A 26707-nucleotide genomic window follows, 5' to 3' on the forward strand; every position below is an offset into this window, starting at 1 on the left:
GAACACCATAACTGCCTTTGTTTTGCTCTGATCTTCATTAAAATATTACCATGCATTCCTAGTCTCCTGTATTTGCTTACTTAATTCTTTACCAGACCAGATGTTTTCTCACTAACTTCGCCAAAAGAAAAGTTTTACTGTAGAAATTGATAAAAGTAAGTACAAGTACATACAGTCAAATTCCACTCTCAAGTTGTGTGAGGAACTGTCCTCTGTTAACCTGTTGTCAACCTAGTGACCAGTGGCATCGTCACAAAGACAGTGCTGCTTATCCCACTTACTATGATGCCTACAGGCTGTTGTTTCATAATGTTTGGAATGGGGTTCCACTGAAAGTGCAACAAGAGCAGACTTGCACAGGGACAGATGCAGTATTGGCAAAAAATATAGTTGATACCTAATAAAACAGCGTGTGGCACGCAGGAAACGGTGCGTGAAAAAGAGTCATCAAAGGAGTTTCTAGAAGTGAACTTGTGTCAGTGAAACAGACGGCACAGTGTGTGCCGCCTGATTGTTGAGATGAACGCATGCTGTGGGATATTGAACCAGCTTAGTCGTATGAGTTTTGCATTGAGACTGTTCGTCATTCTGGGTAAGACTGCGATGGCCAGCAAGATCACGACTTTAACAAGTCCACCTGCTGGTTATGATCATCAGTCCACTCCATCATAGCTAAACCTGTCCATCATCTAGGACTGGTGGTCAGGAGAAGCATGTTATTTTCCCTCACAGTAAATTATTGCAACTTTTCAATTTGAGTATGGACCAAAACTGGCCTGTTTTGTAAGTCATCCTTTCCCTCAATGATCTTAATGCACTTCAGTGGTTATAGATCCATAGATACTATAACTTACATTTTGTACCACAAGTAATAACGAGATTTGTGCAGTAAAAAATAATTTGTGATCAGCACTAGCTAAAGATCAGCTCACTATTAAGCCCACTTTCTATTTATTTGCCTGCTCCTTGCAATACTGGAGACAATATAAATGTACATTAGCTCTCTACTGAGACCAGTTTTTTTTTTTTGTTTGTTTGTTTTTTTATGTTGATTTGAGACTACAAAACGTTTCACTTGAAAAGTAGGACTCAAACTCGGGTGGAGCGTTGTTCAAATTGCTGCTGCTGTTTCTCTCCTTCTCTCCCTGCACCCATGAGACAGAGATGAGACATAAAAATAGCCCTGCACTGCACCATGCATGATTTGCATTCTGACGTAGCTCAGCTCAGTCGCTCACTGACTCATCAAAAAAACAACCTCTGGAGCTCGGGGAAAGCAGCAGCGCACAAACTCCCCTTCCTGAGAGGACCTTAAAGAAGCAGAAACCCACCTCCTCATGCGGGCTCTGTGCATTGCAGTGCACGATGTGAAACAGAAGTGTTTTAAACATCCTTTGCGGTTTTCCTTTCAGACTTCCAGAAGATGTGTGAACAGTAAATCACTCCACTTGATATGAAGCGTGTCGGCTAGATCTTTCTACTGCCATTAGTTTTAGTTCTGTCACGTCTGTCAATGTCACCTTCGTTTGTTTAGTATCATCAAAATGAAATATTCGAGCTGATTATTTTGATACTGGTTTTTATAAATCAATGTGTCACTCACTCAGCTGATTTCCACCCCACTTCACAGCATTTAAATCTGCGATTGACATGTTTTGTACAAATTCTTTTAAGGTAGTTGTAAGGTATGAGTAGTACAATTAGACAGTATGTTGATAATGAGCTATCGTTCTGGCATTTAAAGGACACTACAATATGTGTAATGTTTTGACCTATTATGTAATGATGTGGTGCAGTGATCAGTACAATATAATACAGTAGATACTAATTGTATTCATAAACTGTCTTGAATATAATAACAGGGTGAGGCTTTAGGTTTTTGAAGCTGCCATATTTTACCATTATTTTTTAAAGAGTAAGTAGCTTCAAAATACATTTTCTTTCTGTTTATTTTTGCTGTTCCCTTGTTTGTGATCATTCTCTGTTTTTTTTTTTTTTTTTTTGATAAGTGTGTTAAGGTGCTTGACAATGAGCTCAGGAGATGTCTGCCATAAACATGTAACATAGGCTAGATCGACCAAACAGTTTTTACACTAGTAAGCAGCAGCAGCATCTCATTTATGCAGTTTATTGCCAACAAAACCAATAGCCCTGGCTGACACAGTACTTCTCCAAAGGCTGATCTAGGCTGTGTTACACGTTTCTGGCAGGCTACTAGAACTGCTTTCCCTGATAGCACTTCATCACAGACTTATCAAACAGTAGTTGAGTAACTTATTCCAGTAACACACATCGCCCGCCACGGCTGTAAATTCAAAATTAGAGCGATCCATGTGATAGAGAAGTGGACGACCATGATATAGCTCAGCAGTGTGTAGAGTGTGATCATTGTAATCTCCAGGTATATGCAAAAATGTAAGATGTGTGACAGGCAGGTGGACTGCTGTGTGGACACCCCCTATATTCCACAATCTGAATATCTAAAATCTATATATCCAGTGCTATACTATGTGAATAACAAGTTTTACCGCCACTAGATAAGCGTGTTTGCAGATATATAGAACAATGTGAAGTGAGTCATATGTACGGATTCCATGGATTCCATCCCCAGTGAGGGATAATAACGTTCCTATTACCATAACCCTGGTTCCCTGAAAGAGAATGACAACCATTACCGAATGGGAAAGAGCCCTCTCTGACTGTTAATCACTGAGCATATATAAAAAAACCTGCCCTATCAGGGCCCTGCTGTGAGGGGGAAGTCCCTCCCACCTCCTGCTGAAGAGGGAGGTGGGAGGTGAGGTCTGAAAGTTTCCAAAACCACTGGCTGGTTAATATGGAATGAAGATACCATCTTTGGCAAAAAGGCTGGATTTGTTCTTAATGTTACCCGCAAGTCATTTCTAGTGAAAGCCATGCATGTGTCATTGATGGACAGCACATGAAGCTCACTTACTCGTCTGGCAGACGTAATGGCTATTAAAAACACTACCTTCAAGGAAACGGCGCAGTTCTGCTGACTCCATGGGCTCAAATGGGTGACCCATAAGGACCCGCAGTACCAGTTCTAGATCCCACTTGGGGACCATACTTTTCATGGGAGGACGAAGCCTCTGAGCCCCTTTAAGAAATTGCATTGCCAGGAAATGTGTCCCAGGGGACACTGAGTCAGTTTTGTCGTGGCACACTGATATTGCTGCCAGGTATACCTTCAAAGTGGACGCTGATTTTCCTGTGTCAAACAGGTGTTGTAAGAAGGTTAATATTGTCTCAATAGGGCAGGTCACATGATCGTGACCTTCGGCAATGCACCAGTCTTGGAAAACTTTCCATTTGTATTTGTACTAGGCTCTAGTGCTCGGTGCCCTAGCAGACTGTAGTGTTTCTACTACTGCATCTGGCAAACCTCGTCTGAATAGATGGCTCCTTTCAATGGCCAGACCCAGAGTTGGAGCTGGGCTGGGATCAGGTGCCATGATAGCCCCTCTGCTTGGCTCAGGAGGTCCTTGCGCAGCAGGAGCTGCCACTGTTGACCCAACAGCATGTCGGAGAGGAGAGCAAACGAGGGGCGCCTCGGCCATCTGGGTGCAACCAGCAGAACCTGTGCTCTCTCCACCCTGATCCTCTCTAGTGTCATGGGTAATAATGGTAGGGGAGGGAACGCATACAAGAGCCCCTGTTCCAGTTGTGGACTAGCGCGTCTACTCCCAGGGGGCCCCCATCTCTCTCCCAGGAGAACCATAGGGGTCAATGAGTGGACTCGTGCAGGTCGAAACCTCTCCCAAATCTGATTCACCATTTGAGGATACAGTCTCCATTCCGAGTTGTCAGGAGCTATTCTGGACAGGAGGTCTGCTGCCTTGTTGTCCACACCAGGGAGGTGAACTGCCCTGATGAAATGCAAGTGTCTGTGTATCCAGAATAGGAGTCTGTGCTTTGCGTGGTGAAGGCCCGGTGAGCGAAGGCCGCCTTGGTGGTTTATGTAGGCTACCACTGTAGTATTGTCTGTCTGGACCAGCAGATGTTTGTGCACTAACTGCTGGCGAAAATGAGATAACGCAGGTTCATTGCTTGCAGCTCTTGGGCATTTATGTACGCTTGCTGCCAAAGTCCCTTCCACTGACCTCTTATTCCTCTCCCATTCCAGACCACTCTCCAGCCCAGGCTGAAGGCATCTGTAGTGTCCACTTCCCTTCTGTGAGGGGATCCGAGGGGAGATCCGAGGCACAGATTGCCGGGACGGAGCCACCACTCCAGTGTCTTCCAGCATTGTGTGGACACTCGCACCAGCCGGTACCGATCTCCGGCTGGGTGCACCTTGAGCGTATTTACCCAGGCTTGAAGCGGACGCATTCTCAGCAGCCCTAGTGGAAGGATTCTCGAGGCAGCTGACATCAGTCTCAACAACCTTTGATATATTTTGACCTGTAGAAGAGCGTTCTCTCTGAATAGGAAAAGTGTGGCATCCAACGACCAAATCCTGTCTTCCGACAGTGAGGCAAGCATGCTCACAGAGTTCAGTTTTATCCCACTGTGGACTGAGACGGTACGAAGTTGCTCTTCTGTTGATGTATCAAGAGCCTTAACTTCGTCACATGATCTGTGACCTGTTTTGTGTGTGCCTCTGCGTGTGCTTTGGAATGTGTGCAAACTAGTCAATCGTCCAGATAGTTCAGGATCCAAATATCTACAGCTTGAGAGCCAGTGCTGCATCCATGCACCTTGAAAATGTGTGGGTCACCAGCGAGAGGCCAAATGCCAGCATGCAGAATTCGTACAGGTTGCCTTGAAAGCGAAGCGCAGATATTTTCTTTGTGTGGGATGGATCGGGACATGGAAATAGGCGTCTTGCAGGTTGATCGATGTGAATCAGTCGCCGGGTTGGATACGCTGTGCTGTCAACATGTTGAACTTCCTTTGTTTGAGAAACAAGTTGAGGACCCTGAGGTACAGAATAGGTCTTTTTCAGCATAGCATCCGTTGTCCTGCAAGGCTTGGATGGGCAGTGTGGGTCCTTATACCCCTTGGTGAAGGTGGAACCTTGCACCAATACTGTGATCGTGTCCCCGATACTGGGGAATGTGCCTAGGCCTGCTTCTTGGGCACCTGCAGTATAAAGCAGAGACTCTGCTGTTCTGTAGGCTGAGGGTGCAGACGCTGGGTTGCTCCAGGAGGAGCGCACCAATTCCAGGAAATCCTGGCACAAAGGGATGGCTTGCTGTGGATGCCCTTTTTGTTTCAGATTGCGGTTCCCCTTTCCCTCTTGTTCTGCTAGCAAGGGAACGTCCGAGGCGACTGTGACAAGGATCATCTGCACCTGCGCGGGGAAGGAGAGCAGTACCTGTGCGGCGACCGCCTGTCCCCTTGAGCGGTACCGCCTCGGCTGTGACCATCTGGCCTCCCCTGAGAGGTGTGTCTGTACTGGTGGTGGTGAAGGGGAGGGTGACCTGGTGAACCTGGTCACTGTAGGGGGGGGGGGGGTCCTAGAGGACCCTGGACCACTGACCTCATTCTCCCACGGCTCGGGGAGAGAGACTCTGCTGGGGATAGGTCTGCTCTCCTGTGTTTAGTTCTTTTCGAGAACTTCCTGCAGGGAGAGCAGTCCAACTCACCCGCCAGTGCTTTGGCTGCATGGTCTGGCCCTAAGCATCTGTGCTGGACAGGTGCTCGCCTGTCTGGGCAGCTTCGCCAACCCAATTGACCGCACTGACATGGCATGTGCGTAGGCGGGGCTGTTGCTCTCGGTGCTGAGATCGAGTGGTTGGTGCCGATGGATAAAGTGGTCAGTGCCGGGCTGTAGATGGCGCCGAAGGTGTTCACCGGTGCCAAGTCAATCGATGCCGAGCGGAGTCAATTGGTGCCGAGGTTGGTGCCAATGGTGTGCGTGGTCGGCCCCGGGCTGTAGGTGGCGCCAAAGATATTGACTCTGGTACCGAGTCAATCGGGGCCCAGTAGGCGCTGTCAAAAAGCCTGGAAGGGTGGCTGAAGAACCACGGTTGATGCTGGGCTATGCAGCTGATTCATTCGGCATGGTTGCCGAGGGCAAGCACAGCCGAGCTAGGGGAGCCCGAGGCTTGAGAGGGGCGCTAGGTCCCGAGCTGTTTTTTTTTTTTTCTTTTTTTGGTGTCTGTGGCCGAAATCGGCGTAGAGGACGATGCCGCGAGCCCGCAGTCTCCTTACAGCACCACAACTCCCAGCTCCCAACACGGTATATCAAACTATACAAGGCCTCATGTAGTGAAAAAAAGTTATGGCTGCTCGCAAATCTCGCAAGAGGGGTCGAAACCAGCTCTAGTCAGTAAACTGATGGGAGAATCAGGCAAGAGCACTCTCAATAATGCTCGAAAGTGTGATTTTACCGTGGATGTTAATAAATTTGAAGGTCGAAACCAACCAATCAGCCAAATTCGGACAAGAAAGCACGAAGCAATCTGTGACCTGTCTCAGTGAAGTGAGAGAGAAAATGGCAATATGTTACTGTGAGGATGTCCCTCTTCAGCAGGAGGTGGGAGGGACTTCCCCCTCACAGCAGGGCCCTGATAGGACAGCTTTTTTATATATGCTCAGTGATTGACGGTCAGAGAGGGCTCTTTCCCATTCGGTAATGGTTGTCATTCCACTGAAAGGGAACTCAGAACAATCACAAACAATACATGCAGGTAAGAGGACAAAACAATCAAAGAAAAGAACCCTTGGAGCTGGTTAACATTATTGTTTTTGTGCAGCATTGTGTTGCACTGCAATTGTTAATGACTGCTGACAAGCCTCTATTGTACATGAGACAGGATTGGATTCATTTTATATGTGTGTGATTGGTGCAGCGTGTACCAGCAAGCCCGCAGTTCATCTCATTAGATTGTGGTGTGTTAGAGAGCTGAGTATCTGTATACATGAATACAAGAGTGCAAATGGGACTCAAGTGGAACAACCTTCCTCTGCGGTTGAGTTCATCAAGATGAGGCATGCAGGGGATATCTGGGGATTCAGAAGAATCAAATCCTTTTCGAGAAGAGTTGTAACTATGCTTTAGAAAATAAAATTATTATTGCATGTAACTGAGCATTTTTAATGTGTAGGGAACTGGAATTGATAGCAAAGGACTGTTGACTATGATTATTGTGGACAAAAAAAATTGTTTGACGTGACTTAAAGCTGTAAGGGACAGATTTGTTTTGGAGCAAGAGAGAGATGTATAGTACTTTAGGGTAAATACCTTAATAAATCTCTCCCAAAGTGGCTTAACCAAACATATCCTAAGACATGGTTAAAATCCTTGATCGATTTCCTGAGGCTATCAGATCGAGACTATATGAACCTATGGGTTGTGTTGCAAGCCCTTGGGACATGCTGCAGCCTACATTTTGATGTTGCATTGCCAGTCTGGTACAAAAATAGCATGTTAACCCAAATGCACTGTTTGTTAAATATGTGAAGTTAACCCTGTATGTGTGTGTGTGTGTGTAACAGAGCCCGGGTACATGTACACCACATCACCAGGTATTTCTTTACCCCAAGAGTAAAGGGCAGTGATGTGTGGTGCACTGCCACCGCAGACTCCGAAACAGAATGTCGTCCAGGTTACAATTTCCTCACTTATTTGATCATTTATTTCAATTGATTCATTTTGCAGCATTGAGAATTGACAACTTAATACACAAATACAAGCAAACCCTAAGTTCTCAGGGGTACCTATAAACAAGTATTCGAAACAATAGTCAGCATTTGCATGTGTTAAAGAAATACATTTCAAAAAATCTACCTGTGTAGATTCACCATGGGCAGCCAGTACTGCGCTGATTCTAATGTGTTGTCTACATGATGTGGAAATTCCTCCATGGCAACTGCTTTAATTCCTTTAGGGAGTATTAATCTGCAAGCTGATTCTCCAGAACTCCTAAACCCAGCGCAAGGTATCGACTTTCCGTCAGACAGATATATAGTTTTGTATACAATATAAAATGAGGTGGTTGGACTATGACATGATAAGAAAAGGTTTCTTACTCACAGTAAGCGTGAAAGAAGGATTCTGGGTTTCTGCGTCACATTGAAGTTATCTATTTGGAATTTCACTCAAGATTTTTTTTTTTTTACTTTCAGAACATAGGAAGGTATCTTTTGGCCTTTCCACTTTCCGCAGTCATTCCACTTTTAACATTGGTCCTTCCAGCTCCTTCTCATTAGTAGATCCCTCTACTGTAGTGTGACAGTAGGGTTATGAAGTGCTCCAATTAATTTAAGACCAGTTTCACCTGGTAAAACAGACAACTTGTGTTAACCTGTGAACCATTGTCCACCTAAACCTGAATGCACTTCTTTGGTATATAAGTAAACTTTTTAACATGTTTACACAGTGAACCACAATCACCAAAACAAACAAAAACAATCCCCTTTAGTGCAAAACAAACACACTAAATGGACTCATCACTTTGAACTACTTTTTAACATGACACACAAAAGTCATTTGATATATTTAACACCTAGCCTAATGTCAAAATGTGTGGGCCCTTGGTCTGAAGGGGATATATTAAACATTACTTTAGAAGAGAGCTTGTGCACTCAAAGTATAGTCAACCCTTTAATGCTTTCAAAGTTAAAGACAAATACAGAAAAATCATTCAGCGCCACCTGCTTAATGTACACTTCAGAGTTTTGAATTGCCGAATTCATTGAGTGTGGAATGAATTTACTTGAGCTGGGATCTCTCAGAGTTCTCCAGATTGATGTGACAGGCACAGTGAGCCTGTCACATCAATGCATGCATGCCAGCTGCATGGACTCCAGTAACCCAGACAGTGAGCCTGTCTGCACAGCCAGCTGCATGGACTCCAGAAACCCAGACAAAGAGCCTGTCTGCACAGCCAGCTGCATGGACTCCAGAAACCCAGACAGTGAGCCTGTCTGCACAGCCAGCTGCATGGACTGCAGAAACCCAGACAGAGCTGTTCCACAATGATGGAGGAGAGTATGGGTAGTTGTGACAAAGTGGCTGGTGGAGGGGAATAGGTGTAGTGGTGATGCGATGCAGGAGTGACAGGCAGACAATGATATCCAGTGGAAAAGTGCTTTTATTTGTAATCCAGGTCTGGTGACCGTCAAATAATAAATCCCCGGCTATACACAACAATGTGTAAAGCACAGGGATAACAAAAACTGGGCACAGTCCCGAACAAAAACAAACACACGGTCACCAGTCCTGGGTGAGTGCAGTCGTGCTGGTGCTGAGTGAAAACAACGGTACTTCGTGATGATAGTGGAGTGGTGCTCCGGACAGTGCTGACCCTAGTTGACAGCTTCGGAGGTGTGCTTTAACTGTCTACAAGTGAAGAACAGACAATTAACAGGACAAACACAATAACACACAACACAAATTAGTTTCCACACACTGAGAGCTCCTCTCTCAATCCTTCTCTCTCTCTCTCTGATCGTTTTACCCAAACGAAGGAAAAGATCAGCGTTACCCTGGCCCCTGTATATAATCCTGCATGATATCTAGGTAAACGGTTGCAGCTGCCTTATTACTTGCAGCTGCCTCTCGTTTACCTTTCAAATCAATACGGTCTTACAACAGAGTCTCGCTTCTTTCCAGGCTGACCCACTTCCCTGACTCGGAAACGAACTGTCAGGCCAGCCCTTCCAGATACTTCTCCTCTCGTTCTTTAGTGCACTCATAGGTCGGGAGGAAGATTCATCAACAGAACTCATATTTCCATCACAGTAGTGTAAGGAAATTACATTATTATGTCATTCTGTTACATTGCTTAAACCTTATCACTTAGACATAATAATGTACCACTTAGTTATAAGCAGAAATGAAGTTGTGATCAATGACTTAATCCTATGGAAGAAGCGTGGGGCACGGGGTAGTCAGGTATGCTCCTTGAATGCACTTTCCAGTGCCTAATGTTTTATACGGTCTCTACATCACTTTGTGTGCAAAGCTTATTTGCTGGCTTATCTCTGTGTGTGTCAGCAACATTTTGACCAGACTCTTGCTTGCACCAGGTCAGGTGAGGTCAGTTCTGTTCATTTTTGTAGCCCCTTTTGCAGCCAACAAAACATTATTTCCCTGATAGCAGCACACACTGCCCATATAACAGCAGCACAGCCTCATCTCAATCATAGCTGTGTACTCAGAATCTTTTCTCCATCGGTAGTGAAATCACACTAAAGAACCCAGAGATCCTGAACAGCCAGGGGAATTATTTCATCTCAAAGGCTTTCCTGCACACCTGCCCTGTGCACTCTATAATAATTGTAGCTAACAAGATAATTTCATAAATCCTCATCATTTCACCTGGAGAATGAAATGTCCCCATCACTTCAATAGGTATGAATACAGACTGTTGTTAAGGACTAGGGGCTATAGTACAATAACTCAGTTCAACCTCTTCAGTGGCATTTTATGTGTTTACTGGCTATCTTGTACAATAAGATGTTAACAACAAACTGTAATGGAAATAAAGTAAAGGCCGCGGCTCTCCAGATCATTTATACAACTGCACCCCTACTTGATAACCCAGTTTCATTTGGTTAGATAGCCTTGCTTTATACCCACCACCAAACAAAATTGAAATCTTTTTTTGGTTGTCAAGTTTTTCCTCCATGACTTTTAAATTTTTGTTTCCAGTGAATAGTTTTTATGATAATATAAAGCAAAGTTAAGTGAATTTGAAATTGTGGGAGGATATAATGTTTTTACAAGAGACCCCTCAGTGCTGCATAACATTTCAGATGAGTTCGACAATTCAATTTCTTGGGAGCCCTGACCAGTGGAAAAGCCTGTTTAAAATCAGATTCCAAGCACCACTTGTCTGGAACAGGTCCTTGTGGTTTGGTAGTTTGCTTTGGGGGCTACTCATAGCAGCAGTCAGGAATCACAGTGAGTCCCATGTAATGACATCGAGGAAGGTTTTGAAGCAAAACATTTTAAGCAAAAATAAGTTTCTGCAATTATGTTCTGCTAAATTTCACAAAAACATCAATTATCACTCATAGTTTTGGAGTCTCCATTTTCATTACAAGAATGACCCTGTATACCCTGTATTACATTTGGTACAAAATGTATTTCATTCATTTTTGGATATTCTCAACAGAAAAATGAGATAAGAAAATTAGGAGGTCATTCGGTCCATCAACACTAGCCTGGTTCATAGTAGCTGACTGATTCAGCAAAAGTAATACGACTAGGTAACCCACTCCATACCCTCACCACTGTATGAAGAAGCGTCTGTCCTAAGTTGATCTCCAATTAATTTCCAATAGTCCTTTGGGTCTGATAGCCGTGCTTTGCTTTAAGTATTGGCTAAGATTATTGTCAAGTCCTTTTAAGATTTAAAAAAAAAAAAAAATCAAGTGTCCCCTAACCCTTCTCTGGTCTAGGCTAAACATAGTCCGTTCCCTCATCTTCATACTGCAACTCATTCCTCTTGGCCCTGGCATTAGTCTTCATGGGCACTCTCCAAGTTTATCCACACAGGCACTGGATTGAGGGCTTTGGTTTTGGAGAAAATGGACAGGCCCAGTGCTGAGGAAGTTACTTTTAAAATCTGTTACAAGTTTCAAGATAGTTTACATTTTATTGTGTGTTCATGTGACATGTAAAGGTTTGACTTGCACTCTCTTCACCCACTTTTTGATTTCCATGTTACGTTAGCTGTGGTCCTTTTTTAAAATCTATCTAAAAGTAACTACATTATTTTTTTACATAAAATGTAACGCATCACCATATCTAGTGACATGTTTGAAAAGGAAACCATTATCATTACAAGTTACTGGAAAATGTAACCAGTGGACAGGACTCACTCTAAATACCTTTCACCTTGGAAAAGTATTATTAATTCAAACTCACTTGCCAAAGGGGCATTAGCTGGCCAAATGCTCTGTTCAGTCCTAACAGTCAATGTAAACCCAAAAGTCTTTTGCATTCATTTGTTCGATTTGTCTTGATATTTTTGTGCTGAAGTAGATGAAGAGATTTTTAAAATCTTTATTCTGTTCCAGTTTGTTCTCTGCCATTAGTTTCAGACTCAACCCACTTTCTGAATGCCTAGATGTACTATAAAATTCACACTATTACATAGTCATAGTTGTTTGTCTTTATCCTCTAAACTGTAACTTTCAGTTCAGACACCTCCTGTTATACAAAACTAATTTCACAGCTATATATTATAAAAAAATAGATATAAATTGCTTTAATTATTAAACAAAACAGTTGTTTTGAATGTAGTAACTACTCAGAAATTACCCCTATTCTTTCCTTTTTAAATAGTGTTTTCATGTATGTTTTGTTTAATTTTTGAGTTCATTAGAAATTCGGAAAAAAAAACAGTTACGCTGTTAGATGTTTCTCAGTGTGATGTTGAGAATTGAATTTAGTTTGTTGACTAGCTTTTCTGTTTATTAATGGGGAGATACCCTCAGTAAAAATGACAGCACCAAGTGGAAAACTGCACTTGCAGTAATTGAAAGTACCCTATTGTTTAAAAATTATTTTATTTAGAAAAACACTTATTTTTAAAAAATGCATGTGTCGTAATTAGGGTTTTCAATCTTGACATTTTCTATTGAATAATCATTGCTAAATCATCCAACCCATGCGACTGATAAATTGATTAATCACACGTGTTTGCTAGTGGTATGAAATTGCATTGAAAGACAATTACAAGAGTAATGCAACGTATTAACATAGTGCTATTTACTGCAAAAGTTTAATAATGCCATCTAATGTTTAATGTACATATATTTACTTATGTGTAATTTGCAAGTTTGACAAATCTTTGCTTACATGTAATTGGAACTTAGCCAAACCAAGTTGTTTAAAGTATTAACTTAGTTTTCAATTGATCTGTTTTTGGTGTATAGTAAGTGTTCAAGTTTCAGACAAACAAAGGTAAATTACTTAGTGCTATAAGAAAAATGTAATTTTTGAGTACTATTTTTTTTTAGTTTGATGAAGAAAAGGTACCATATAGCTGTTCATTTTCTAATACCGGTTTAAAGGAATATGTTGAATAAAAAAATATATAATTACTTGCGACAATAAACTTGTAGTACTGCTATGAAAGTAAAGCACTGATGCACAAATGTTGCAAGTTGCAGTCTTCTTTTCTTTATTCTGAGATATTGTGAAATATTGAGTATACCTCCTAGCTGCCCTTTTGCCAAGGTCTTTACAAGTACCCTCCGGCATTTTTCAAGATTTTCTTTGCTCCAAATGATTTGTAGCAAAAACATGACATGAATAAAAGGCCACCTTTGCCAGGTGCCTTGCCTGCTGTTGGGGGAGGGACAACCCTTGTTTTTTTCACAGTAATTGTCAGACTCCTCGCTTAAATAATTCTGAAGATTATATGTATCTATGAAAACCAAATTACCTCTGTGTTCATTTTTCATGGAATGGCCCAAATGTGTTTTTTCATGGCAATATATTGCAAGTCTTGTCCCCATTGGAACATATTAACTGCAACCCAATTTAGCTAAGAGCGTAGATCTTGCACCCATAATGACAATGATAAAACATTCTTAATATTTAAACCACAACAGGCTCAATATAACCATATTACATACTTCAATAGCTGCTTTTCATTTGTCTTTTTTTTATTTAGATTTCATGGCCTATCCTAAGTGTTTACCTCTGATCTAGTTGAGAGTGTATTTTCTCTTGCAATCTCTGTGCTGATACAGTAAACAGTGTGTGAGAAATACACCCTCAACTTGATTAGAAGTAGCCACCGAGCACTTAGAAACATACATTGTAATGTTATTCCAAATGGAACCATTACTATTACTTTCTAGACCTGTCACTACATAAATGATGGGTATGTAATACCCATGAGTGTGAAATATATGTAGAATATTTCAGATGGGCCCCACGATTGCAGTAAAAAACATTCAATCATTGATACACACAGTCAGACACAAGGTGCATTTTTCCATTCTTTATTTAGCGATTCAGTTTTATACTGCATATTCTTAGCATTTTGTCAGTGCTTGTTTCTTGAACTATTGTGGCTGTAGTAAGTGCATTGTTGCTTTGAAACCAACCTGCAAACTGTGTAACGGTGCACAACAAGTGGTTATATCTCTCTCTATCTCTCTCTCTCTCTCTCGCTCGGAGAGATAGATATATATATATACATATATAAAACTATGTTTCAATACAACACTTAAAGTTGCTGCTCAGTTTCTGTAATTCTGACCACCTGGACATTATATATATATGGAGGATATATATATATATATATATATATATATATATATATATATATATATATATATATATATTATGATATATATATATAACATATATTTGTATAAACCGGTTGTACAAATATTTGGCCATCATGTTTTCATGTTTTATTTGCTAGAGAAACAATGTTGCTTACTCACTTGCCTGCCTTTAAAAAGCAGGGGCTCATCTTTTCAGTGTCATTTAGATACTGAATTAACCTATCCTACTCTCCCTGTTAATGTTCTTTGGTGTTTGTTCCCCTACCATTAACCCATAATTCTGTCACTTTTCTCTTACTTCTTGGCTATTTCCTCTCCAAACTTCTCTGCAGTCTTGGTCTCCTTCTCATCAGTGCTGGAGGACTTCTCTGTTTTCTGGGTCTTGGTGTCTGCAGCCGCCTCCTTTTTGGGAGACTTTGCAGTCTCCTTCTTCTCAGGTTTGGCCTTGTCTTCTTCTTTCTTGGGCTCTCTCTTCTCCTCCTTTTTTGTCTCCTCTATCTTCACTTCTTTCTTAGGCTCTGCCTTCTTTTCCTCTTTCTTGGCCTCTGGTTTCTTCTCTTCTTTCTCAGGAGCTTTCTTAGATTCCTCTTTCTTTTCTACTGGCTTCACATCTTCGTTGGGTTTGTCTTCCTTCTTGGGTTTCTCCTTTTTTTCTGTCTTGAGTGCTTCCTTCTTTTCCTTTACTTCTTCCTTTGGGGTAGCCTTCTCTTTCTCCTCGGCCTTGGGGGTGGCTTTCTCTTTTTCCTCTTTTTTGGGAGAAGCTTTCTCTTTTTCATCAACCTTTGAGGCAGCCTCTCTTTCCTCAGCCTCAGGTTTGGGTTTCTCCTTTACAGGCTCTTTCTCCTTCTCCTCTGGTTTAGTGGGTATCTTCAGAGGCTGTGCTTTCTTTGGTGACTCAGCTGGCTTGCTCTCCTTTTCCTCCTCCTTTGTCTCTGCCTTCTTCACAGTCTCCTTTTCCTTTGGCTTCTCTTTCTCTTCTTTCTTACTCTCAGGCTTCTCTTCTTTCTCAGGTTCTGGCTCCTCCTTTTTGTCTTCTTTGGGTGGTGTCACCTTGGCTTTGGGTTGCTCTTCCTGTGGGGACTTAGCTTTTTCTTCTGCAGGTGATTTTGCCTCTGGGGATTTAGATTTCTCTTGTGCTGGTGATTTTGCCTCTGGGGATTTAGATTTCTCTTCTGCAGGTGATTTTCCCTCTGCGGATTTAGATTTTTCTTCTGTGGGGGATTTTGCCTCGGGAGATTTTGATTTATCTTCTGCAGGTGATTTTGCCTCTGGGGATTTAGATTTCTCTTCTGCAGGTGATTTTCCCTCTGCAGATTTAGATTTTTCTTCTGTGGGGGATTTTGCCTCGGGAGATTTTGATTTCTCTTCTGCAGGTGATTTTGCCTCTGGGGATTTAGATTTCTCTTCTGCAGGTGATTTTCCCTCTGCAGATTTAGATTTTTCTTCTGTGGGGGATTTTGCCTCGGGAGATTTTGATTTCTCTTCTGCAGGTGATTTTGCCTCTGGGGATTTAGATTTCTCTTCTGCAGGTGATTTTCCCTCTGCGGATTTAGATTTTTCTTCTGTGGGAGATTTTGCCTCGGGAGATTTTGCTTCTTCCTCAGTAGGAGATTTAGTTTTTTCCTCCACAGATTTTGGCTCCGGGGATTTGGATTTATCTGCTTCAGGAGATTTTGGCTCTATGGACTTGGATTTGTCTTCAATAGGAGATGCTTCAGGAGCCTTTACCTCAGGAGACTTAGCTTTGGCCTCCTCCTCAGCTTCTGGAGATTTGGCTTCCTTCTCCTCCTCCTCCTCTGCAGCTTCTTCTCCTCCTTCCTCAGCTTCCCTCCCCACTTCTCCCTCTTCTTCCTCATCCTCTTTTCCCTCTTCTTCCTCTCCCTCTGATTTGGCTTCTTCCGCAGCCTTCTCCTCTTCTGCCTCTCCCTCTTTCTCTGTCTCCTCCCCACCCTCTGTCACTTCGACTTGAGTCTCGTCAGTCTGCTCCTCTACGATGACAGCATCAGATTTCTCTGCTGCTTTAACTTTGTCTTCAGTTTTGATCTTGAGATGGCCTGATGAGCTTGCAATTTTAGTATGGCTCTCAATGTAGGTATATGGACCAGGCCCAGTGCTGAATCTGGTCTCTTCACCCTCCAGCAGTTTCCTGTAAGTGGAAAAACATTTTGTCATTCTGCATAGGTTTATCTAAAAACACCACACATTATTCAAACAGGTTTATTGGGGCTCCCAAGTGGTGCATCCAGTAGCGGCTCTGCACATGGAGTGCAGGATGAGCCCTATAGCCTGGAGATCACAGGTTCAAATCCAGGCTATGTCACTACCGACTGTGACCGGGGGTTCCTAGGGGGTGGAACACAATTGGCCAAGCGCCACACGGGTAAGGAGGGTTTAGGTCAGCAGGGCAATCCACAGTGGAGCCATTCAGATCTGTGTTGTCCTCCAGCACTATGGGTCTGGTGGGTTTGAGAAAATGATGGATTGGCAGGAACACATTTCAGAGGAGGCATGTTTCAGCCTCCATTTCACAAGTCACCAGGAGGTTGCAGCAGTGAGCCAGGATAAAAAACTAATAATTGGGCATTCCAAATTGGGGAGAATACAGCTTTATTCTCTTTCTTTTAAAGACTGTATTTCTGATGAGGTTTTAACTTATTTTTGCATACTCCTACTTCAATAGAAAGAATGGAATACAGTTGTGACAACTGAGTCATGAGCATTACAAAACTTTTGAAAACAAGATTATTTTTTTTGATGGGCTGTGATTGTATCAAGTATCATAAGTATTGGTCTACATGATATTTTTACACATGAAGCTTCAGTTCTGTGCCTATAGTTTAAGTGATGTACTATTCTAGATGACCGTGCATGAATGGTTTCAATTTATAAGCACCTGTAAGCTGCGATCTCAATGTCCAGGGCCATCTTCACATTGAGCAGGTCCTGGTAGTCTCTTAGCTGGGTTGACATCTCCCACTTAGTGCTTCTCAGTTCGTTGTCCAGCTGCTGGATGGTTTCCTGAAATGGTACACACATGTCTGAAGTAAAACTAATTGGAAGGGAACCTCCTGTGTGCATTTATCACTGCAGGTTTCAGATGCCTTGTACAATTCTTACCAGCTAAGTGCTGAAAAAGCCATTACAGATGGTTCAGATGACCCTGCAGTGCTACTACAGCTACTGATACTACAGCTGCATAACAAAAGCTTACTTTAAAACTAGTGAAACTAGGTTTTAAAGAACCCTGTTAATTGCACATCACGCCCTCCGTCACTCCTTGGTGACAGTTCGTCTCTAGGGTGGAGTTAACAGGAATAAGCAGAACTGCTAGAAAAAAAACATTGCCTGGTTCTGATGGAGTCACTTCATCACCAATCATGTTTAGACCACTTGAATTGCATCTGGGCTGTTCATTTAATTACCTTTATTCCAGAATGTTTTGAACTGGAGGACTGGGAGGGAGGATGTGAGGCCAAGTGATTAGAGCTTAGAGACTGGCGGTGGCAGTGTGGCCTTGTGGGTAAAGCTGAGGGTGGCTGTGTGACCAAGTCATTAGGGACTACAGTTGATGAACTGGGGCAGTGTGGTTTAGTGATTGAGCTGATGAACTATGGGCAGTGTGGTTTAGTGATTGAGATGAGGGTCTGGGGGCAGTATGGTGTAGTGATTGAGATGATGGACTGGGGGACAGTGTGGTTTAGTGATTGAGCTGATGAACTGTGGGGCAGTGTGGTTTAGTGACTAAGCTGAGGGACTGGGGGCATTGTGGCTTAGTGATTGAGCTGAGGAATTGGGGGGCAGTGTGGTTTAGTGATTTTGCTGAGAGACTGGGGGCATGGTGGTTTAGTGATTGAGCTGATGAACTGTGGGGCAGTGTGGTTCAGTGACTAAGCTGAGGGACTGGGGGCAGTGTGGCTTAATGATTGAGCTGAGGGATTGGGGGGCAGTGTGGTTTAGTGATTTTGCTGAGAGACTGGGGGCATGGTGGTTTAGTGATTGAGCTGATGAACTGTGGGGTAGGGTGGTTTAGTGATTGAGTTTATGAACTGTGGGGCAGGGTGGTTTAGTGATTGAGCTAATGAACTGGGGTGCAGTGTGGCCAGGTCATTATAGATGAGGGACTGTGGGACAGTGTGGTTTAGTGATTGAGCTGAGGGACTGGGGGCAGTGTGGCCAGGTCATTAGAGATGAGGGACTGGGGGACAGTTTGGTTTAGTGATTGAGTTGATGAACTGTGGGGTAGGGTGGTTTAGTGATTGAGCTAATGAACTGGGGTGCAGTGTGGCCAGGTCATTAGAGATGAGGGACTGGGGGACAGTTTGGTTTAGTGATTGAGATGAGGGACTAGAGGCAGGGTGGTTTAGTGATGGAGCTGATGAACTGGGTGTAGTGTGGTTTAGTGATAGGCCAGGTCATTATAGATGAGGGACTGAGGAACAGTGTGGTTTAGTGATTGAGCTGAGGGACTGGGTGCAGTGTGGTTTAGTGATTGAGCTGAGGGACTGGATGCAATGTGGTTTAGTGATTGAGCTGAGGGACAGGGAGCAGTGTGGTTTAGTGATTGAGTTGATGAAATGTGGGGCAGGGTGGTTTAATGATTGAGCTGATGAACTGTGGGGCAGGGTGGTTTAGTGATTGAGCTGATGAACTGTGTAGCAGTGTGGTTTAGTGATTGAGCTGAGGGACTGGGGGCAGTGTGGTTTACTAATTGAGCTGAGGGACTAGGGGCAGTATAGTTTAGTAGTGATTGAGCTGAGGGACTGGGGAGCAGTGTGGCCAGGTCTTTAAAGATGAGGGACTAGAAGATCTCTACCTGTAGGGAGGTGACGTCTCCATGGTGACGATCCTCTATCTCAGATAGCTGTCTCTCCAGGGACTCTTTGGTCCCCTTCAGTGTCTCCATCTCGGTAGTGCGGGACAGCAGCTGGCGACGATGCTCCGAAATCTCGTCCTGGGCACTACGAATGGCATCACTGTTGTACTTCGCTGCCTCTGACAGCTTGTCCAAACGCACTGCCAACACACCAAACACACTGCCAGTGTCAGCTACAATACTTCCCAGCCTGAAAACATCCCGACATGGTTATAGGTAAGCCATTAAATGGCCAATGCATCAGCTCCAAATAGCTTGCTTTTCAGAGGAGTGTCTGAAGTAACTGTTTTAAATCATTAAAAATGATGGTTTGATTTTTTTTTTTTATATATATATAATCTTTGTGATGATTACAGTATTAATATTTTAAACTATTACTAAATATTTGATTTACAGATTCAAACCACCCCAGAGTGAAGCTAGCTATTTCGTTGGTAGAGCTGCTGCCCTTATGCCAGGGAAGTATTGTAGCTGACACTAGAGAAGCATGGACAACTTGTTAACAGTTTCTCCCATAAAGCTGTTTAATTAAAATACTTTCTTGTGTATTGAAAAAGTTGGGAATTTGGTAGAGATAGACTTAAGAGAGAGAGAAGATACTTCTTCACTCAGAGTTGTTGATGCCAAATCACTTGGATCCTAAGATAATGTTTTGAAATCAATCACTTACTAGGAACTGGACAAGCATAGATAGACTAAGGTTTTCAGTGAGCTAGTTACATATTTTCTATGATATTTGAAGTGTTTCTGGAATTCACTCCAACTTTAAATCTTCCAGATGAGTTGTCAGACATGGTGGCATGGACAGGGCACCTGGTGAGTATAAAATGGATATTAGTGTCCCAAATCAAAAAGAATAAAGGGTATCTTTTTCTCAAACATTACCAGTGGCACGTGCAGGACCCCACAGGCAGAAAGAAGCAGATCAGAAAACTGAATGACTGGCTACAAGCAAGAGGCATTCACAAATATGAAACACTGCAAACCTAAAATGGAGGATCCCCTGCAAACAGGATGGGCTGCATCTGAGCAAAAAGGAATCCAACGAATCAGCTGAGAATATTGAACTAGTACAGGAATATTTAAATTAGGTCTGAGGAGGGCAGGAATAAAGAGACAGGCAACAGCAAAAACATGTCAAGCCACTGTTTACCAGTAAAATCAATTCTATAATAAAAATAAACTACTGGAGCTAGAAGCTGTATTACCAGAAAACTTTGCTATAACTGGTATTAGACAAACTTGGCTTACCCCAAATGATGGAGACAAATATTCAGTGTGTGGTTTAGGTTGTGAGGGACAGCCAAGATAGAAGACGAGGTGTATATAAAACAGCTTAGCAGCAATGAAACTAATGAAAATCAGGTCTAATACAGAGCAAATGCGAATTGATCTGGTTCAAACTAACAGATAAAAAAAAAAAAAGTGAATTAAAGGGTCTGACATGACCGTGACTATGAGAGAATATTTTGGAATAACAGCATTAGATACTTTCCAAGCATTAACTCAAACAACCCCTCTGACTGTAGTAGGAAATTGCACTATGTAACGCCTTGTCTCCATCTACCATGGGAACTGAAGGACATCTGAATCAGTCCTGCTCGTTTCCATCATCTGCAGACCGAACTGGGTTAAATTAGGAATCCGTTAGCTCCAGTTAGGACATTCAGGCAGAACATTATGACTTCTACTAGCAGGGGGAAAAAAGTGTGGTAGACAAAGGAATCTATATTTTGACTGGATGAAGATGGACCCGACAGTGATCCCAGTTTTGTCTTGCAATGAGATGAGATTGAGTTTTACATGCTAGTTTAAAGGTCTGATAGGTGTGTCTGTTTTATTAAACAGCTGCAATTTTGAAAGGAAAGTCCAAATTATAGAAAACTTAATAATTTAAGTATTTTGCTTTTATTATTATTAACATTACTGTAGTGAATTAGGTATTATTTGCATATGTTGTACTGTTAACATCTGGTATTAAAGCTCCAGTATTTTCTCTTATCATATAAACTATAATAAATAAATAAATAAAGTTTAACAAAATTACACATTTTGATGTAATCTTTAGTACATTCAGTACATGACAGGGGCTTCTAGAAATCTAGCACATGTCTTCTGTCTCCCAGGGAGTTGCACACACATTGCTGTCTAAAGGTGTAAGGATGACACTTATACCATGATATGATGCAAATTGAGATATGATATACATCAACTTAAAAGCGATGGTCCTGATGGACTACTTGTATGATGTATAATAAGATTATATAATCATTAATGATGGACTATTTTGTTAAAAGACAAACATGAAATGAGATAGTAGCATCCTAACTATGAAACACACTTATTCTTTATTCAGGAACCTTCTGCTTCTGGTCTTGTGTCACAATACAAACAATACAAACCTTGATTATGATACAATATAATTTAAAGAAAGTATCACAATGAATCTATACATGATGAATCATTACACCCTTAATGGTGTTCAGTGTTCTGTATAAGTCCATACAGTTTTGTATTTTAAAGTTAATAAAAGGTACTTCTTTTTATTTTACTATGAAGTTTCAACTGAAATTCATACAAATCATAAAAAGCCAACATAACAGTAATTTTTAATGGTATTTGTATGTATCAATTTTCTACATTCAACGTCACTGATTCTATAAAAAAGTAAATTTTGAAATCTATACAAATCATAATAAAATACCCTGTATACCCACATGCACAAATAAACACACATGCGCACACACAGACACACACACACACACACACAGTCCCACCACAGGCAAGCAGACATCCACATAGGGATAAGTATGTTCACACATACACAAGTGCACACACACACACACATAAACATGCACACGTGCATACATTGCTATGTCAACATAATGTAAACATACCCACACATGCACACGCATATTTACACACTTCCAAAACATTTCAAGGGCTTATCATGTAGTCCTATTTTACATTTTTCTGGACAACAACAGGTATACATGCATGAACACACACATACTAAACACAAACACAAACTGAACTCGTCCCAGTCTCACCCAGCTGTCTGTACAGGAGATGGTGTTTAGGGCTCCCCCTAGTGTTAAGTACAGGGGATAAGAATTCATTAAAGGGCTATACTTTAAAAAGGATTTGTTTAAATAGAATTCTGTAGAGGGTGTTTTCAACACTTTTTGAAACATGAGAACATCCAGGTCACAGCTGAAAATAAAATTTGCTCAGTATTTCTATTTATTTTTTACCTGGATAAATAAAGATTAAATTAAGAAATTGGCAATGCAGCTTTGCTACTGCCTCAATAATCTTGATTTGAGTTTGCTAAAAATTAATCCACCCTTAATCTTTCAATTTAGGTAACTGAACACTTTCAGTGCTTTTGGTGGTAGTGAAGCTGGCCTGTGCCCCTGATAAATTGCTCCAGTTGTTTAGGGAATATGCTCATGAGTGTCATATTAAGCTCATCCTTAAAGAAGTGACAGTGCATACTGCAATGCAGTGGCATGAAAGATGGTCTGCTATGGAGGTTTGAAAATAAAACAAATATTAGTATTAAAAGAAAAAAACAGTACAGAATCTGAGGAGAAAGGTTGAGTTTGTAGGTAGTAGAAGAAGGTTGAGGTAGTGAAACTGCAGGGATGGGATGACCATCTTGGGTAGATTTTTTTGCTGCTGTTATTTACTTTTGTTTATATGTGCTACTAGAAGGACTAAGACTATTGCGTGTTGTTATTTGACACGAACATCTGGCAGGCTAAAATTGACAGGGGTATTCCCTGAAGTTACAAGTTTGCAGTCTTATTTGTGCTGTGATAGCTGGCCATATACAATTACCATAAGAAAATAAGAACAACGAGAGTAGACCATTAGAAATCACTGCTCGATGGGTTCCTGTTAGCTGATTAATCTCAAAACTTTGTTAAGTTGGGTCTTAAAGAATCCAAAAGATTCAGCACCACACCCTCCCCGCTCTCTGTGTAAAGAAGTGTCTCCTACCCTCTATCCTAAGTATATCTCCACCTAATTTCCAACCGTGTCCTCTGGTCCTTGTATTAAGGGCCAGTTGTACCTCTTAATAGATTCTCCTAAAACATATACAACCCCCAAAATGTACTGTTACAGCAAAAATATACAAGACACCGCTAATTTAATATTATGATTTTGCAAATACATTGGAGGACTTATCAAATAAGCATGGGGCTTGTTAGAGGTGAAAGCAAAGAATGAGCAGAGTCAGTATGAATGTTATGAGGAAGAAGGAGAAAGAAACTGTGGAGAAGTGAGGCTTTTCATATAACTCCATTAGCAAACAGGGAAAAGAATAGGACAAGATTGTACCATAAAGGGACATAATTATCAGTGTGGGGAAGAGGGGGTATGCCTCAGGTCACATGGTGAAAGTAAGTGGTTGAAGTGAGATTTGAACCCTTGACTGCCAGATTCTAACCTCAAAACTACACACATGCACTAATACTGGGACAGATGAACAAATGCACAGTTACTGGTGTTTGTTCTTCATTTTAATGTATCACCCATACAGAGAACCAGTCTTAGATGTCAGCCTTTGCAGAAAGGGGGCAAGATGAAGAACAAGCCATGGACAAATTGGTCATTAAAATCTTTTGCATGTATTTGAAAAAGGGACTAATTGTGTATTCAGTATATTAATATATGAAGTGACTCTGTGGGGTATGATTGGTCACCCCCAGTCATTGTGCATTGTTGGATGGCCATGTACAGTACTCTTAGCCAGGGTCCAGGAGCTGCAATGCAGTGCTTGTGTATTCAGTCTGGTGAACAATGCTGCTTGTAAGGAAGGTTACAGCCCAGCAAAGCACTGCAAAGCTCTGTACTGTACAATGGGTGTGCTGCACTGTAAAAACAATGACATACAAGGTAATTAAGAAAGCTGCACTGCACCAAATTGAACTTCATAAGTTTAGATGAAACCGTCATTCAGACCTGAGCTTAATAATCTTTCCATTACTCTACAGTCCTAGAAAATAAATACTGTCTTTATTCCATATATTTATTATTTGCTCATTTTCTGCTGTAAAAAAAAGAATCCAGTTATTGAGGCAGTTCTATGTAATGTATTACGTGGGTAAATTATTAGATTAATTGTATCACAATATACATTCTTCAATAAACTGCACACCTAAAGAGTATGCAACACTGCTTTATTAAATCGACATTTATTCTTATGCACTTGTTGGCATTATGTAGTTGCGGTTTGGGAATAAGGGTTTCCTTGGTATATTCTAAATCTGCTGTATTCTGCACACGTCATCCAGTGGTTGTTGTGTTGCATCGCCGTCATAATGCGCTAGTTGTGTCCCTATTGCAGGAGCAGTGTGGTCCCTGAGGAGGTAACGGGGAGTTCCACTCACTCGCTGACTCACTGAGCCCTGCAGCTCTAACTGCACAGAGAGAGCGAGAGCGAGAGAGAGAGAGAGAGAGAGAGAGAGAGAGAGAGAGAGAGAGAGCGGGAGGAGGAGGAGAATATTTCTTTCGGTAATTGATCTCCCTGGTGCCGTCTCAGTACCACAATACGGAGCTTGTATTAGTGCTGTCATTTAAAATCTTTTTTATTTGTACAAACAGAGACTGTTGACATGTTAGTATGTAATAATTACTTTTAAAGTACTAGTAATTTCTTTAGAATTCATTATTACATAGTAACATATCAACAATTTAGCATATTTGTCAATTTATATATAAAGTTATTTTTGGTTTTACATGTTTGGCAGTTATATTCTAACCCGCTAATTTTTATGCAGATATCAAACTGAAACATAGAACACAATTAAATTAATAAATTAAAACAGACTTAAGTCTGAGTTTGTTGTTTCAGACCATAAGTGATTTACACTAATATAAAATGCAGTTATTAAATGGTGTTGGTTTAAAAATATGGTTTAAAAGTATATCATGATTATTAAATTAACACTATTCAATGTCGGACCATTATCATTTTATAAGAAAACTTTAACATTTAAAAATAAATAAATACATTGGAAATTAATCTACCATTACAGTTTACCCTTGCCTTCTAATAATTGTAATGCCTTTCTCGAGAGTTCAAGTGGTAAGCAGTAACATGTTCCAGCAGTGAACCAGTACTCAATTTGTACTATTCTGCAGAGCCCAACAGCACCCGTCGACCGTCAGCATAGCACACATTTCTAGAAGTTTCTGTTCAATTAATCGGTGTATAGGCTAATTTAAAATACCGGTTTGTATAAACTATAATTTAATATCAGATATGTACTGTGAACATTATTTCAAACCAAAGCCTTCCAAACAGCTGAAAAACAATCCATTATAAAAATCCTTGAGGAAACCTTGATTTTCCATGGATGTGGGTGTTACAGTCAAGGTTAGGAGATATAAGAATACAAAAATAAAGAATTAAAGGGGAAAACGTACTACACATTTTAAAAAAGAAGGGCAGTATTACCTGAAATATAGGATATCATTTTGTGGAAGAGACACCGTTTTGGGCGTAAGGAGCAAAATATTCTGCTCACAAACGTTGTAATACAGAACTAATAGCTTTTTTAACCAAACAATGCCAGACAAATCTTTTAAACACCCTCATTGACTATAACTTAACTTGCCAAAACTTTACATTAAATACAGCAAGTCCTTAACAGATAATATTATATAGGGTAGGGTAGGGTGGAGGAGGGCGCTCACCTTGAAACCACTCCTCGGCGTGCTGCGTTGTTTTTGAAGTGTGCCCGTCCAGCTGTGCTCGGATCTCCCGCAGAGCACTCGTGACATCTGACCTGACGGACTCCCTCACATCTACGGTGACCTGCGAGCGGTGGATCTGGGACAGCAGGTCTCGCACCTCTTCTTCGTGGTTCTTCTTGAGGAAAGCGGCTTCCTCTTGGAGGGACTGCAGCTTTTTGTCCAGTTCCAAACGGCTCAACCCGGACTCGTCGATGTACTTGGTCATGGCACGGATTGCCGCCTGCACTTCCTCTCGCGCCCTGGCCTCATCCTCGAACCTCTGCTTGACTTGCTGGATGTCCTCCTCGATGTGCTCCTGCTCCAGCTGCACCTGCGTTTTCTCGTTGCTCAGCTGCACCACCATGTTCCTCAGGTCGCCGATCTCCCTCTCATAGAGCTCCCCGATAGCCGACTTCCCGGCTTGGCTCTGTCTCAGGGCGGCTGCCTCAGCCTCGAGGTTCTTGTTCTGGATCTCCAGCTGCCTCACTTTGTCAATGTAGACGGCGAAGCGGTCGTTGAGAGCCTGCAGCACTTCCTTTTCATTGCGGGTTCGCGGCTCTCCGTTGAAACCGTCCAGGCTGTCCGTGGAGGAGATCTGGCTGTAGCCGCCCACCCCTCTACGGTACGGGGAAGTGGTGGATCCCCGGGACCAGGGCTGGGAGTGGAAGCCGCTAGAAGCAAGGGAGACGGTCGACCTGGAGACATTTCTCTGCGGGTCGCCGAGCACCTTGCGGTAGGCGGAGGTGTTGTAAAGCGAGTCCAAAGTGTAGCTCATCTCTGCTCTGAGGCTAACAGGAGCACTGCGGCAGGCAGAGGGAAGATGCTGCGTTTTATACTGCGGTGTTAAAAACTCAGCAA

The 26707-nt window shown here is 42.0% G+C and overlaps 1 protein-coding gene across 1 annotated transcript; it reads right to left on the reverse strand.

Moving 5' to 3' along the window:
• Positions 1 to 14327: 14327 nt before the first annotated feature.
• On the reverse strand, positions 14328 to 26667 carry LOC121297352 (neurofilament heavy polypeptide-like). The gene is made up of 4 exons (XM_041223631.1): positions 25811 to 26667; positions 19043 to 19242; positions 17123 to 17247; positions 14328 to 16375 (listed from the first exon to the last, which is right to left on the reverse strand). Exons 1-4 carry the CDS (start codon positions 26622 to 26624, stop codon positions 14524 to 14526), a joined length of 2991 nt encoding a protein of 996 aa, XP_041079565.1. The 5' UTR covers positions 26625 to 26667; the 3' UTR covers positions 14328 to 14523.
• Positions 26668 to 26707: the final 40 nt, after the last annotated feature.

The sequence above is a fragment of the Polyodon spathula genome, chromosome 22 (assembly GCF_017654505.1).
Source record: "Polyodon spathula isolate WHYD16114869_AA chromosome 22, ASM1765450v1, whole genome shotgun sequence".
NCBI lineage: Eukaryota > Metazoa > Chordata > Actinopteri > Acipenseriformes > Polyodontidae > Polyodon > Polyodon spathula.